General features: G+C 35.0%; 1 protein-coding gene across 1 annotated transcript in view; it reads left to right on the top strand.

The window, feature by feature from the left end:
• The window catches only part of LOC123867292, a 37,985-nt gene extending 25,004 nt beyond the window's left edge, over positions 1-12,981 (top strand). The window contains exons 13-22 of the mRNA XM_045909282.1: positions 443-506; positions 872-999; positions 1,993-2,221; positions 3,471-3,640; positions 7,444-7,655; positions 7,951-8,122; positions 9,612-9,766; positions 10,611-10,769; positions 11,563-11,752; positions 12,564-12,981. Of these exons, the coding sequence (XP_045765238.1) occupies positions 443-506; positions 872-999; positions 1,993-2,221; positions 3,471-3,640; positions 7,444-7,655; positions 7,951-8,122; positions 9,612-9,766; positions 10,611-10,769; positions 11,563-11,752; positions 12,564-12,622 (1,538 nt within the window). The 3' untranslated portion in view covers positions 12,623-12,981. The remainder of the gene's footprint in view (positions 1-442; positions 507-871; positions 1,000-1,992; positions 2,222-3,470; positions 3,641-7,443; positions 7,656-7,950; positions 8,123-9,611; positions 9,767-10,610; positions 10,770-11,562; positions 11,753-12,563) is intronic.
• Positions 12,982-16,155: the final 3,174 nt, after the last annotated feature.

Genomic DNA, 16,155 nt, shown 5'->3' with positions numbered 1-16,155 from the left:
TTATAATATATATATTTTTTAGTGTTCATTTCTTTTGTTTTTATTTCTACCCTGGTAGAGAACACGGCGCTATATATACATCAAATATCTGTACAAATATACCTGTACAGATGCTAATGAGTAGACTGCGCAGTTTTCGGTCTTGCCAGTGCAGTTATAAGACGGAGCGTGTAGCCGGAGCATAACAGAACGGAATAAACGGTTATTATGTTAAAAGTTCACGCAAGTATCAGTATTGGTAGCAAAATCAATGTCGAAGCACATCGAAATACATACTGTATTGTATACGATACATAAAATTAATAAGGATAACAAACCGCTCGGTGTTGCGTCATGACTGTGAGTAGTGCTCTTTGAATCGCGGGCAATTAAAACGCGCATCTAGAGATACGCTCAATCTTATTGACAATGCCTTTCTACTATCCACCGTGATTTATTTCAGATAAACAGACGGTGACGGCTATCGATAAAGGCGTGTATCTCGTACACCGGGAGGAAGCGAAAACGTGAGTAAGTACATCACTAATCAAACAACTCAAATTAGATTCCTGCTCCTCACATTATCTTTGTAAGAACGATAATTACTAAAGTTTGCCTTTTAATTATATATCAAACTCTCATGAACGAAGACGACAGTTTATTAACCAGATTCGCGCGTGCAGGCGACAGGTGATAAAATGAAAGATAGTTTGTGAGATTTTTTTATGACTGAATTATTTTATTTATGACGTTCAAAAAGTGTACATTTGTACCTACTTTGAATAAAACATTTGAATTTGAATTTGAATTTTTGTGATCCTTAGATCGGAATTTTCGATTAATATTCATGTAAATCATTATTTGCAAATTATTTTCAAAATAAAAATTACAGATCAATACAAACTACGCCCACACTCAGCCTCGACAAATTTACAAAAGAAGATGAAATCGTTAAGAAGAAGTCATGGTATATTACATGCGTCCCAACGGTTGCACATTATGTTACATTAGTTTTATTAGGTGAGTAACAACAAGTACCTATTCAAGGATCTCTACTACTAATTTATTTCACTGCACCTATTAAATATTACGATAGAAATTTATCATCATCAACAGAGTCCGAAATTTTCGTAGCACTTGGGATTGCACGTTTATCGTCTTCAGAGTTTCGATCGACCATATATTTTTAACCGACTTCAAAAAAAGCAGGGTGTTCTCAATTCGTCAGAATCTTTTTTTTTCAACTTCTGTTCCCTGCGACTAATAAAGCATAATATAAGCTAAACAATATTTTAAAGTAATAAAATGTAAAAATTATTTTCCTTTTAAATAGGTAGTACAGTAAAATGAAGTAAATGATATATTATACCATCGTCATAGAAATAGCTTAAAATAAAAATAAAAATCAGCTGACTTAAAGCAATTTCATGAAAGATACCTACAGATCCGAATAAATAATTTCCGACCCTTAATTTTAATATCTGAATAATTAATAGGCTCCCTAAAATTGAGAACAACATTTGACGAGATTCATTTTCTATAAATAGATGGTGTTGTATAAATCTACATAGAAATTAGACAAATAGATACTTAGTAGTTAAACATTACTACTCTAATATACAGCAACCAGAATGAGAAGGGTGTATGTAGGTCATAATCCGCACTAAACCAGCGCGGAATTCATAGACTTCACCCACATTTTGAGAAATTGCTCCATCTACAATGCATTACACTTACGTACCTACCTACTTGAGGTTGAAGTGTATAGACCACACTTTGACTTTGCTTAGACTTAAGTTTCAGTTAAAACGCATGCTATGTTAAAACGAGACAGATTTATGCCAGCGGTATTAACGCTGTCTTGTTTTAACAGTGTCTAAAGTCTGAGCAAAGTCAAAGGGCGCTCTATGGATTCAGCCTTAGTGTTAACGCTCTGCCGTGCATTTCCCTTCACGCCGCGCTTTGTCGTGTAAGCATAAAATGTAACATCTAACATTAACAAGACCATTGCAGGGCTGTTGACATGGGGCATCTTGTGGTGTGCATGGGGCAACAACTGGGCATTCGAAGGAAAATGGTTCCACCTAACAATAGTGGCTGTGATCGCCTGGGCAAGCGGGCTCATTCTCCAAGAACTGACGACGCTGCCACCGCTTCTCGCCGCTTTACTCACGGGCATGCTCGCCCGCCACCTTGGCTTCATCGATATGCGCCATTATCCGGATATTGATGCATTTTTAAGGTAACTTGACAAGTCGTGTAAATTAAAAATTTAAAACACCCCCGACAAGTTAAGGTTACAGTACAGTGTATCTGTATCTGTCTGTGGCATCGTAGGTCCTAAACTAATGAACCGATTTTAATTTAGATTTTTTTGTTTGAAAGGTGGCTTGATCGAGAGTGTTCTTATCTATCATCAAAAAAAATCGGTTCGGCTGTTTGAAAATTATCAGCTCTTTTATAGTTACTGTAACCTTTACTTGTCGGGGGTGATATAAATTTTTAATTTACACTTGTGACTCATTTATTTTTCTATTCGTTTTTTTTAAAAAGCTGAAAATAAAAAAGCAATCACGTTCTATAAAATAGGTATTAGTTTTGTCCATAACAAATAACTAAGCAACTTCCTCAATTTTTTGTGATAATGGCATTTGATTTTAAACTTTTATATTCGCAGTAGGTATGTATAACAATTTATAAATGGGTTGAATAATATAAACAAATAAGTTCATGCAATTGAAGTTGTGTCCAACAAAAATCAATAATTTTTTTTCTCTCTCTCTTCTGGCTTTACAAAGATTAGCCAGATGTCAAGTTTGTAGTTATTTGCAACAAGTTAGTTAAAATATACAAGTATGGACCCCCTTAGAGCGCTTTCCAGTCAGTTTTAACAAAAAAAAAAAAACTCTCCAAAAAGGCAGAGCACGCCTGCCAGCCAACACCAACACAGACGAAGTCCAAAATCAATATTATAACCGCGCGCTTGATGTTGAAAACCATGTTAATCCACTAATAATGTTATAGAGTTATATGTTAAGCGAATATAGAAAATACCTGGATTACAACTTTGTATCGTTCCACCAAATCTATACTTCCATACTATCTATAATACCAGCTGATGCCCGCGACTTCGTCCGCGTGGATTTAGGTTTTCAAAAAAAGGCTTATTTTTCTCCCGTAAAACCAAAGAGTTCCCAACGGATTTTTCAATAACCTAAATCTAGATGAAGTTGGGGCATCATTTATTTGATACAACGATAGCTTATATTCTGAAAACCGATATAGGCTTCTTTTTATCCCGGAAAATTAGTTTCCACGGGATTTTTAAGAAAGTTAACCCATGCAGACCATCATACGTATAACATAATATAATATACGCTTTAAGGTGAATTTCAGTTTGAAAATCATTTATTGTGGGTGTGTAGGTTCGTAATTAATTTTTAATTAATTGTTTGTTGGATACAAATGAGTTTTCACTTATTATTTATCAGGAAAATATACCCAGTAATAATTCTGGGAAAAGGATCTTTGTCTTGGGACGTCAACTACATGAGGGAAAACTGGCGTCAGGTGCTTGCTTTAGGAGTGCTACCATGGACCACTGAAGTAGTGCTTGTTGCAGTGTGTACACATTTCCTTCTAGGATTCCCTTGGCTTTGGGGTATGTACATTAAACACACTACAAATACTAGGCAGGATCATCAACCCATCGCCGCCTCACTACTGAGTACGGGTCTCCTCTCAGCATGACAATGGATTGACCGTAGTCTACTACTCTGGCCAAGTGCGGATCAACAGCCTTCAAGAAAAATAAAGATGCAGAATTATTATCCCGGAAAATCAAAGAGCTCCCACGAGATTTTGAAAAACCTAAATCCACGCGGACATCATCTCGTATTAAATATATCAATACTTAAACAATATTATTTTAGGAATGACTTATTCCTATTTTTGATATGATCCCATCGTAGGTATTCACATTTTCTTAAGTTCTATCACGACTGCTTGAAACCAGAGATGGGCATTACTGCTATTTTTAAATTATTTTCATTTCGTGAAATGATTATTTTTCACAGTCACAGTGATTTTGCAGATAAATTTTCACAGAAAGTGATTTTTCACGCACTTACAATCGCTCACTACATTAATTAATTATTATTATTTAACTCAGATCAAGATCAGCACTGATATTTTTAATGGTGGTTTTTCGCCTGAATTTTCGCACTTACGATTATTTGCTAGATTTAGAAGTTTTTTCGTTTTGACACGCAGTGTTGCGCGGTTTTCGCTTGTATGCTCTTTAGCGTCTTAGCTCGGGTCGATGACCATGCTCGTGAAACAACAATACCCAAAGGGGAATGAAATATAATAAACTAGCTGATACCAGAAAAGTGTGACGTATAATAAGGCGTTTCACGTGATTTTTCACATGCTACATATGAAATCTTCCATCTGTGCTTGAAACCGTACTGGGCGGGTTGCAGTCGAACCGCGCTGTTTTTGCGCATGTGTGTTTCAGGCTTTCAAGCTTTTTGTTTCAAAAGAGGACTTAGAGGGTTTTATTGCCCGTAATATTTGTTCAGCTCCAAGTGTCGCCAGCCAATATAAAATACGTTATACTAGAGTATACTGCTAAAGTGCCCCTCGACATTTGCTCTGTACGCCATAAGGGATATTTAACGAGAATAAAGCACCTACTCTAAACATATGAAAACAGTACGTTTCCCCGTGAATAGCATTTGGTTCGTGTTGTGCTCTCTCTCACATCTGATTTTCAAGTGTTAATATTATACCATTGCGGAAACATTTTGTACGAATAGGTTTATTTTAATTTTAAAATAAACAAAAATATTTTTTTTATTGTGTGGCTTATAAAAATCCCTTGGGGGCTCTGATTTTCCGGACAAAAATACCTGTCCTGTACCTGTAAATTTTATCAAAATCATTTCAAGAGATGGGCCGTGAAAAGCTGGCAGACAGACAGACACTTCTTCACAATGATAAAATGAGTAGGTATAGATTTATAGGAGAAAATAAAACATTTTTAGGTTAGTGAAACATTTTCTGTTGAACACAAAGGTCTTTTAGAATCAGATACACAAAGCTTTAAAACATTTACTCAAGACGTGTAAATTGGTTCACAGAAGAACAAATTCACGAAAGTTTTTGCCGCAATTTCGTGTCCAACCCCAAATGCTTTATACAAGTACGAACACACTGCGTATTGTATTTCACTAGATGATAAAATAAAATTTGTCACGATACACAACACAATGGGGTGCGATATACACCGAGGCAGAGCCAATTCAATAAATTTTGCTATAGAACTGCTATTTCAAAAGATCTGAATGCATTTTCAATACATGACGTGCCACATAGGTGGCGCGCCAGTGATATCCTGATATACCGCGTGTTTGATAAATCGTATAGCTTACATACAAAATGAGGTATAAACTACATACCTCATGCACTAGATTACTTCGGAGGCTTGCTCTTAGATGACAAAGTTTTAATTACTTGACAAACATTCGAATGGTCCTTCGAATTCTCAGAAGTTATGATGATTTCGTTTCCGCGATCAGCTGTTTGCAGGGTTGTCACATGGGAGTTTTAAATAAATTCTTTAAGTCCTCATATCTCCCACGTGTAGGTACGAGATTAATTATATTGTTTTGGTAGATCGGTCTTAACTCTTAACATCAGTTTGCTGGAATGTTACGGACATTATCATTAGGTATAACACTTGTATAACTATACCAACGCATAGTGGTTTGAATATCTGCTTATATTGGATATATTGGATTGGTTTAGCATGCCGATGAAGCGACTTTGAAGTTTTTACCCATCCCTATTCGCCAAAAGAAGTTTTCTCTACAATAAATACTTACATTATGTGATTGTGTAGCACGGTGAGGCGTATTGTTGCAAATCCCTAGCAGCTCCTGCCTCTTCTTAGGTGTTACTGGTCGTCTGAGGTCTCGTGGCTTGCAATCACCGTAATAGTTCACAAACCTTATTGCCTGAGGAAATCTTTCAATCTAGATTCAATAATTCTGTTCACGTTCTAATTTTTTCTTTGGTCTGCAAAAATTAAATGTAAATTTGAGATCTACGGGGGAATATATTTTCTGGATTTCTTACTAACGAAGTCAGTCTTAATTTTAGTTTCCTTTGTATAATTTCGAATCATTTAGTTTGAATTTTAAATCTATTGCACCAAAAACTATGTAAATTAAAGGAATAAAAGATTTCGCAAAAACCAAATCCTGAATGTGATCTATTTAGAAACCATAGAAAATGAGATTAAAGTTAAAATACTTGAATAAAAATTGTTCATTGCTTTTTATACTCATCTGTTTAATTTTTCATATCTAAAATCTAAACCTACTCGTCTATTTACTAGTTCACTCTGCCTGTAATAGGTATGTTATACCAATCCAATGTCATTAAGTATTTTTACGTGGATATAAAATAATACAACTCTGAGAGTGTAGAATCCTACAAACTTTGTTCACTAACACCATCGCTAACACATACATTCCAAGTATCCAAATTTAAGTCTCGTTGCCGAGGATTCTGTCTGCATTCATAACGTACGCAGATATTTCAGCAAACTTAAATACGGCATTTAAAAGCATTCATTCAAAGAACACACTTGTTTGTTTCAATGAGAGATTTATACTTAAATATGAAATTCTCTTTCGTCAAGTTACATGGAGGTTGTTTATTAGATTTGTGCAAACGCTCATTACTTGGGTAATTGTAAAATAAAGCCTTTTTATATTATTCTTTAGTTTTCTTTGGTTTGCTACAAGTTAAGCAAATCGTAGAAACCTTCTAGGAGAAACGCGTAAGCGACACGATTGCCTGACGCTTTAGAGCTTCTGGAGTTAGATTTCTCACTCATATTATCGTGATTTCATTTCCAGTTTGCAGTAACAAGATCACATGGACCGCGTATAGTGCGCTTCTTATGCATTTCAGCGAGAAGCTACTTACTTGTTTATCTATTAAGCAAACTAAAGAAAACTTAAGTATAACTTCGCTCGCGACTACGTTAGTGTAGATTTTAGTTTTAGAAATCTAATGAGTATCTATTCCTAGGTACACTTTTTGTAATTCCTAAATCATCTGCTAATTACAAGGCCTGTGTCGAATTCCATCAATATTCGTTCAACCGATAAATCGTAATTATGATAGGCACTCTTTATGTATTTAAAATAATACAGAATTAGGTAGTTTTTTAAGTGCGTTTTCAGTCATCACTTGATTTAAAGGTGAAATAAAAAACATCGTAAGAATATCTGCATGCCTGAGGGTTTACCATAATGTGTGTAAAGTATTCCAATCCGCACTTGGTCAGCACAGTGGACTGTGCCCTAAGCTCTTCTCATTGTGACAAGAAAAACAAGCACGACAATGGGGAGGGGTGAGATTATGTTGAAGATATGTAGTTTTTTACAGGTTTTCTCTTGGGTTCCGTTTACGCATCCGTGTCATGTCCGGTGGTGATGCCGTCGGTAGTAAAGCATGGCAAGAAGGCCAGCGGGACGGTGAACTGGACACAGCTAATATGCACGGCCGGCGGTATAGACACCGGCCTCAGCGTCGGCGTTTTTGGCGTTATATTCACATTCATGTTTTATGAAACCCATCACAGCTATCGTTATATCAAAGTAAGTTCAACATAAAAGCCAACAATGAACACGGTTTATTTTTTATGTCGATTTTTAAGTTATTTTTGTTACCAACAGAATTAAGTTGTTTCCATGATGCATAGAATCCTAGTGTAGAAACCTGTGCTGTACTATCTATGCATTAGTTATAAAACTTATCTATTGTGGAGATTTTACTAATATTTTTTTGTATAAATTGCATATAGATATTATTAGCAATATCACACCATCTACGTTTTGCTTAGTCTCTAAAATACAGAACATTATAAAGAGAATTATTATTTACTCTTTACAGGCGGCATTGGGTATATTCGTTGGAGTAGCACTTGGCATCGCGTGGGGCACCTTGGCAAAATTCGTGCCGAATTCAAAGGACTATTTCGTGACAGAACTGAGAGTTTTATTCGTTCTCGCCGGAGGACTTTTCGCTAACTTTTTCACCTCCTCCATTGGATGGGGCGGCACGGGTAAGTACCCGTTTACTTATTTATTTACAAAGTTAACAGCAGAACAGCCTTAGTTTTCGCGTTATCTAACGTTACATAAATGTTTGGGTTCCTATAACCGCTATTAGGACGGTCAAAGAGCGTGATTTAACAATTCCATTCAAAGGCAAATTAACCTAACTCTGATGTCACCCTAGTTAACATGTCAACATAAAGTTATATAATATTGCAATATGTAAGCATTATTTTTCGGGCATAAAATACTTTTATCATAAGAACATTCATATTTCATATTCCAGCATCAATAAAATGAATACATATTAGCTATATGAGGTCCGTAACTTCGTCGATCTATGTGGATTTAGGTTCCTAAAAATCCCGTGGGAATACTTTAATTTCAAACGGCTCAAAAAATAACATAGGTCGCTTTCCAGGACTTTAACTATATTCATACAAGAAAATCACGTCAATCCATTGATCCATTGCAGCGTGATTGAATGATAAACTAACAAACACACTTTTGCATTTATAGTATTAATAGAATTACCTACTTAGAAGTGAGTACAGCAAGCCCCTACTAGTATGTATGAATTAGTATAACAGCCAACAAGTGTATAATTTCATAATAAATTGAAAAGAAATTCGCAAGAAAAGCTTTATGTTCCGTTGCATCTTTTGAGGATTGAAGTGAAGCTGTAAATGTATTGCATTGATTTCCTAACTGAAGGGGCTTAAGAGTATTAACTGCATTCGATATAAAATGCTTTCTCGTATTTCATTCTACTCTACTGAATTATTGTTCAGCCAAGCTTTAAAAGTGCTACCTACAACACGATATACAACTTTTTCAATCAGAAATTGTATTATATTTTCATATTCCCCCACATTAGGTACATAACCTATACCTCCATGTATACCTTATCTAACTTTCATCATTACAACATTTTTGAAGTAAATAAATAATCTCAATACATATATTTTCAAACTAAATTTGGTTACAACACAGGCACAGCTATTCTATTATTATATATGAAACGGGATATTTATAATTAAAAATATTTGTAAATATTTTTATTCAAATAAAATTTTGAATACGCTTTTGAATCGTCAAATGCATCTACCACTGGTTCGCGATTTTAATCATCCCTGTAGAAGTTTCACCTTCTACAAGGATGATTAAAATCCCTACCCTGTTGCATCCTGTGGTACCCTGGAGAGGTCTTTATTTTCTTTTACCAGTAGGTATTTGCCTGAAAAAACCAAGGTAAGAAAAGTTAACAAAAACGTTTCCTCCGTATATATTTTATTAATAAACCTTTATTTGAATATCATCATGACGGAAACTTTTACAAGTCTTTTGAATCTTCGAATGCATCTACCACTGGTTCGCTACTTTAATCACCCCTGTGGACTACTCTTTACCTGTAATTGCCTGAAAGAAGCAAGTAAGAAAAGTTAATAAAGACGTTGCCTCCGTGTGTGTTCTATCAATAAAGCTTTATTTGAACAGGTGCCGTGGCGGTGCTCGCGTGCAACGCCACGGCGGCGACGCACTGGGCCAAGAAAGGGTGGAAATTGAACCAGAACCCCGCCGCAACTGTGTATAGAGTTGTGTGGTCAACCTGCGAGCCAGTGCTGTTTGCCTATACGGGTACTTTCTTTGTGGTTAGTACAATGCTGCATTTTCTCTCAACACTACATACAGACAACTCTCGTAGATAGGAGTCAAAAGGTGAATAAACCTTGCACCAATTATTATCTACCTATGCAGTCTGTGTCACACACACAAGCATATGAATTTGTCTTCATTTTTAACCCCCGAGTCCCGACCCAAAAAGAGGGTTGTTATAAGTTTGACGTGTGTGTCTGTGGCATCGTAGCTCCTGAACCGATTTTAATTTTGTTTTTTTTTTGTTTGAAAAGTGTTCTTAGATATAATCCAAGAAAATCAGTTCAGCCGTTTGAAAGTTATCAGCTCTTTTCTAGTTACCGTAACCTTCACTTGTCGGGGGTGTTACAAATTTTTAATTTACACTTGTGTAAAATATAAATATATGACTGTCTGAGTTTTGCCTATCTAGAGTTTTTATTATCTATTTATATATATTATCTATTATTATTATTATATTATTATCAGTATTAATTATTTACAGAAATCATAGATAGGTATTTACATTTTTTTTCAGGATTCTAAATCTAAGCTCATATAAGTTGTTTTATATTAAGCCATTTTAATTAATTTCCAGGTACATAGTTAACCTTCACTTGTCGGGGGTGTTACAAATTTTTAATTTACACTTGTGTAAAATATAAATATATGACTGTCTGAGTTTTGTCTATCTAGAGTTTTTATTATCTATTTATATATATTATCTATTATTATTATTATATTATTATCAGTATTAATTATTTACAGAAATCATAGATAGGTATTTACATTTTTTTTCAGGATTCTAAATCTAAGCTCATATAAGTTGTTTTATATTAAGCCATTTTAATTAATTTCCAGGTACATAGTTCGATATCAAAGACAATGCTAATTGGGCTTGGCATCCTTTTACTTTGTCTAACTGTACGCCTCATAATAGCTGCGCTAACTTGTTGGAGACTCACTTTGAAAGAGAAGATCTTTGTCTGTTGTACTTGGATACCTAAATCGGTTGTAGAGGTGAACTACTTAATTTTATACTTGATGTTGTACGTACTACCACAAATTTTAAGATTATCTTAAGTGTACTTGTTTAAATTTTGGGATTCATATTAAATAAAAGAAAATAAATTTCAGTTTATACTTGTAAACACATAAACACAAATAAAAATAAGTCAAACGAACGAAGTTCGTGTACAAAGTAAATATTGGTTCAGGTACGAGTATGTAGATGAAAAGTCCGACGAAAGATTTGAGTCAAATATATGAAAGTCAAGCTAAATAAATGTATTTCCAAATTACTTTTTGTCAAGCTCATGGTGTATTAACACAAATAGAAATTTAGGCGAAATTCTGCGTGAATTCCAACCTCTTTTACTTGTTCGCTGTACTTTAGATATTTACCTAATGGAGATCAAGACACTTGCTAACAACCCTTTAGAAAAAATAAAGATTCCGACGAATTGAGAACACTAGCTTCTCCTTTCAGCAAAGGTTGCCTGGTAGAGATTGCTCTAGGCAATAAGGCCGCCTTTGCACACAATTGTTATTTCTGTTTTCTTCTTTCTGTGTTGTGTTGCTTTACATGGGTTTTTGTGTGCAATAAAGCGTTCTATCTATCTATCTCCTCCTTTTTGGAGTCGGTCAAAAAGACGCTTCACGTCACTTCGAATCTGCGCATAATATGTGCTGTATGCATAAAATATCCAACTACTTTAACCCAATCGGTTCAGTTGTTTTGTGTGCTGTGGAAACAAATAAAACAAAAACTTGAATCATAATTTAGAATATCTAGTATTTGCTTATTTTTCAGGCCGTTTTATGTCCTCTGGCAATTGATACCATTTTGATGACGGGTACGAGAAGAGAAGAATTAATTTATGCTGAGGAGCTTATGAGGTTAATAGTGCAAGCCATACTCGTCACCACGCCTCTTGGTTTCCTACTTACCAACTACTTAGGACCTATTTTGTTGAGTAAATCTCAAGAAGACAGTGAAAGCAGTAAGTATTCAATCAAAGGACTTCTAAGGGTAGAGGATTTTTGGAGATTTCTAATAATTATTATAATTCATGCTTCGTACTCGAGTACACACACACACCAACACAAACAAGCTCCCACAAACTTAAATTATAATATCTATACAATAGGAAATTGGTTTTTTAGGGTTCCGTACCTCAAAAAGAAAAACGGAACCCTTATAGGATCACTTTGCTGTCTGTCTGTCCGTCTGTCGGTCTGTCGTGTCTGTCAAGAAAATCTATAAGGTACTTCCCGTTGACATACAATCATAAAATTTTGCATGTAGGTAGATCTTATAGCACAAGTAAAGGACTAAATCCGAAAACCGAGAATTTATGGTTACAACACGAAAAAAATTGAAATGTGTTCACAAAAAAAAATTAATCTACTAAATCACATATATACATAAGATAGCGCAGTCCGTCATAAACTTGCAGTGTTCTACACAAAAGAGTTAGGTATATCTTTTACGAAGGTACGGAACCCTTTGTAAGTGAGTCCGACTCGCACTTTGCCGGTTTTCAAGCTATGTGCCCGGCCCATTGCCAATTCAGCTTCGCAAACTGTGACAAGTGTATGTATTTATAAGATTCATATAAGGTACTAACATTTCGCTGTAAAGAATATCCACAACATCAAAAGGCAATCTATGGCTCTGACAGGGATTTTTATAAAGGAAAATCTGGTCATGATATTTCAAAAGCAATAAGAAGCATCAATACATTGACTAAGCCCTGATTGGCGAACGTTTTCGGCAACCTTTGCTTCACAAACGGCATTTTCTTTTCACAGAAACCGAATCAACAAAGAGGAAATCAAATGGATCTCTTAGCGAAGACAGCAGGTTATGAGTTCAGAGAATACTGAATTGACAAATAAACGTCACTGTAACTTTAAGTATTAGCTATAATATTTTGTCATGGACTAAGAGCCAGAGAGGGCCAAAACTTTGTTATTTTATAAAACCTGAAGTTTCTTTGCGCATTGTCTCCAACACAGGGAGGAACGATCAGAGATTATGGAATTTGGATCATGGTGGCTTTGGCAGATAACTGGTAACAAAGACGTATAAAATATTTCGTCAAAATATACAGACATATTAAAGTTTAGGTAAGGGTGTCTGGCAGGGGGTTACCGCGATACTAAGTGTCTACCAATACATGACGTGATTTTTATACTGATACTGTTCCGAAGAAAATATTAAAAAAAATTGACTTTATACTTTGACTAAAGGTTTTATACATCTTTATTACCTGTTATCTGCTAAAGCCACCATGATCCAAATTTCATAGCCTCTGATAGTTCCTCTCTGTGTTGGGGACAAGGCGTAGAACTCTCAGCTTTTATAAAATAACTAAGGTCTGGTCTTCCCGGGCTCTTTCTTTATCATTAATGTAAGACCGTTAGTTGATGTTAGCTAACTTATATCAAACGTAATGAATACTTTTTAGCGTTCCGTGCCCGATGGATGTCAATGGGACCGACCCTATTACTAAGCCTTCGCTGTCCGTCCGTCTCATCTGTCTGTCTATCAGCGGGCTGTATCTCATGAGCTGTAATAGGACGATAGAAGGAATTTTCACAGAATGTGTATTTGCCACTATAACAACACATCACACAAAAATGAAAAATGACCGCCATGCAAATTAAAAATAAATAAAAAGCACATAATGTTATAATATCTTATACGACGGTACGGAACCCTTCGTGGGCGTGTCTGACTTACACTTACCGGTTTAATAACTTTATTGTTAGTCGCTTAATTTGTTCCAGTAGTCTATATTTGGTTGATAGAGCCCATATCATACCTACTAGTTTTTAAGTTCGTTGAAGTACTCAGCTACGTTGATATCCTATCCAATTTAAGACTTACGAGCTAAGAGAATTCCATTCAAGCCGTGAGATACCGGTTTTACGAGAATGTTCTGAAAATCTGCGGAGTCGCTGGAGCTTAATCTCTTTATATTTTATTTTTATGAAAGAAACCTTACATACACACGTCTATGTAATAACACCAGGAAACTCGGAATCAGCTTAGCTTAGTGGTATACGTAAAAACCAGTTGTGGTTATCTTATCCATCATAAATATATGTTTAAATGAACTCGTAGTGATTTGAACTTTACTGTTTCATTTTGAAGAATACTTATGCCCGTAACTATACAATTATACATACTTTAAATAAATACCATATAAATAATATATAGGCACTCAGGTACAGAAATAAAATTTCTCTACGCAGAACGTACAGCTCTACTACTTGATTACTGTTTACGTATCATTTATATATGTCTATATTTAAATTATTGATATAAGTTTTACTGTGATTTGATTCACCAAGTCCAAAAATTGAACAACCTAGCAAGTGTATCTACCTACCGAATGTGGTTATATTTTTATTAAGTAAAGTTTTAATTGAAGTAGGTACATGATTATTATTAAGATAATAATGTAATTTGTGTTTGCATGATTCACATTATTAAATAAACCATTATTAATTTATTTATTTGAGATATTCATTAAAAATTTATTATATTTATAATAATTGATTTTTATTTCACAATAAGCTATCTGAATGCCAAGCTTTCGTTACAAAATCTTTGAATAGGCACATATCATTAACGTTCAATGATTGGTTATTGAATAAATTATTACAAAAAATGCATACAGATAAAAATAAAATTAGGTAGGCATCTCAAGAACTGCTTTTTCAATTGCCAGATAAACTTTAACAGAAGATTAAACACATTTTGACAGATTTTCAATACAAAAACCACGAAACTCTCAAAATATCCTTATTACTGAAGTTAATTTTATTTGGTGATTAAACAAGTGTAAATTAAAAATTTTCAACACCCCCGACAAATCATTTTCAAATAAATAATTATGTATATCTAGGCAACGTCCATCTTGACAGCTTGACATTTGTCAATTGACACTTGAATATTATGAACCTAACGGTTATCTAACCTTCTTTTCTACAATAAAACCAGAAAAGAGCTGATAACTTTTAAACGGCTGAACCATTTTTTTTGGATTATAGCTAAGAACACTCTCGATCAAGCCACCTTTCAAACAAAAAAAAGTAAATTAAAATCGGTTTATTCGTTTAGGCGCTACGATGCCACAGACAGATACACAGATACACAGATACACAGATACACAGATACACAGATACACAGACACACAGATACACAGATACACACGTCAAACTTATAACACCCCTCTTTTTGGGTCGGGGGTTAAAAATCGACCATAATAATATACCTACCTACTACAAGAATATAATATTAATTATTATGTTTATTACAAATATCAGGGTCCACCGCAAAACTACATGTTAGTTTTGACTGTTGAAAAGTCCGTTGGATGGCGCTAAGTCCACGCGATTAACAGCTAGCGACATCTTACAGACTTTTCCAGAATTAACATGCTAAAGAAATATTATAAACGCGAAGAGTGGTAGGTGATTTCCAAAGTTTCCTTTAGATGACGTTGTTATTTTTAACCGACTTCAAAAAAGGAGGAGGTTCTCAATTCGTCGGAATCTTTTTTTTTTATTACATGTATAAAGTCAACGTACAGTCCGACAGGGCTCTCTTGGCACTTGAGTGAGGGCGCAGTTGTCGCTTTATGCCGACACAGCGAACTATCAACAAGTGCACTTCTTTAGTTCCGATTTTGGCCACGCGCTAAACGAGCCTTGTCGGACTGTAGATTAAGCACATCAGACGTCATACTACGCGAGCATGTTCGACCACTTTTTTGACCAATTAAGATAATTTTGACATGGGTACGGAGGGTTCGGAAATGGCTGTAAAAAAATTGCACAACTAAAGCTGTATCTAAATATTATCCATAACATTGTAGTTTAACTGAACACTCGCTGCTCTATTACAATCAGATATTAAGGGAAGATATTTTAAGGGATTACACTGTACAAGACGATTTTTTTAAGTCAGTATGAAAAATCCGCTAGATACATGCGGCTCAGTTTCGGTATAATGTGCGATCAACATTATTAACAGTGACGGAATATACCAAATGTCACAACATTCGTATAATCTAAGTACCTACCTACGCAAAAAATCTTAGTGGTACATTACGCTTACGAATATTGTAGACCTGGTCAGCCTAATCTTTTGAAATAAGTTAGGTTAATTTTCGTATCAATTAGGTAAAATCTCTCTCAGAATGAAAAAGAAAATTTTAAAGTTCTATACGAAGCCTTTGATTTTCCGGGACCAATAGCTACTCCTGTGCCAATAGGCTATGTCTATCCCCGGGTACAAGCTATCTCTGTTCCAATTTTCGTGGAGTTTGTTAAAGAGATGGACCGTAAAAAGTAAGCAGAAAAACAAGCAGACAGACATACTTTCGTACTT

The sequence above is a fragment of the Maniola jurtina genome, chromosome 1 (genome assembly GCF_905333055.1).
Source record: "Maniola jurtina chromosome 1, ilManJurt1.1, whole genome shotgun sequence".
NCBI lineage: Eukaryota > Metazoa > Arthropoda > Insecta > Lepidoptera > Nymphalidae > Maniola > Maniola jurtina.
This window is presented reverse-complemented; position numbering and strand designations above follow the sequence as displayed.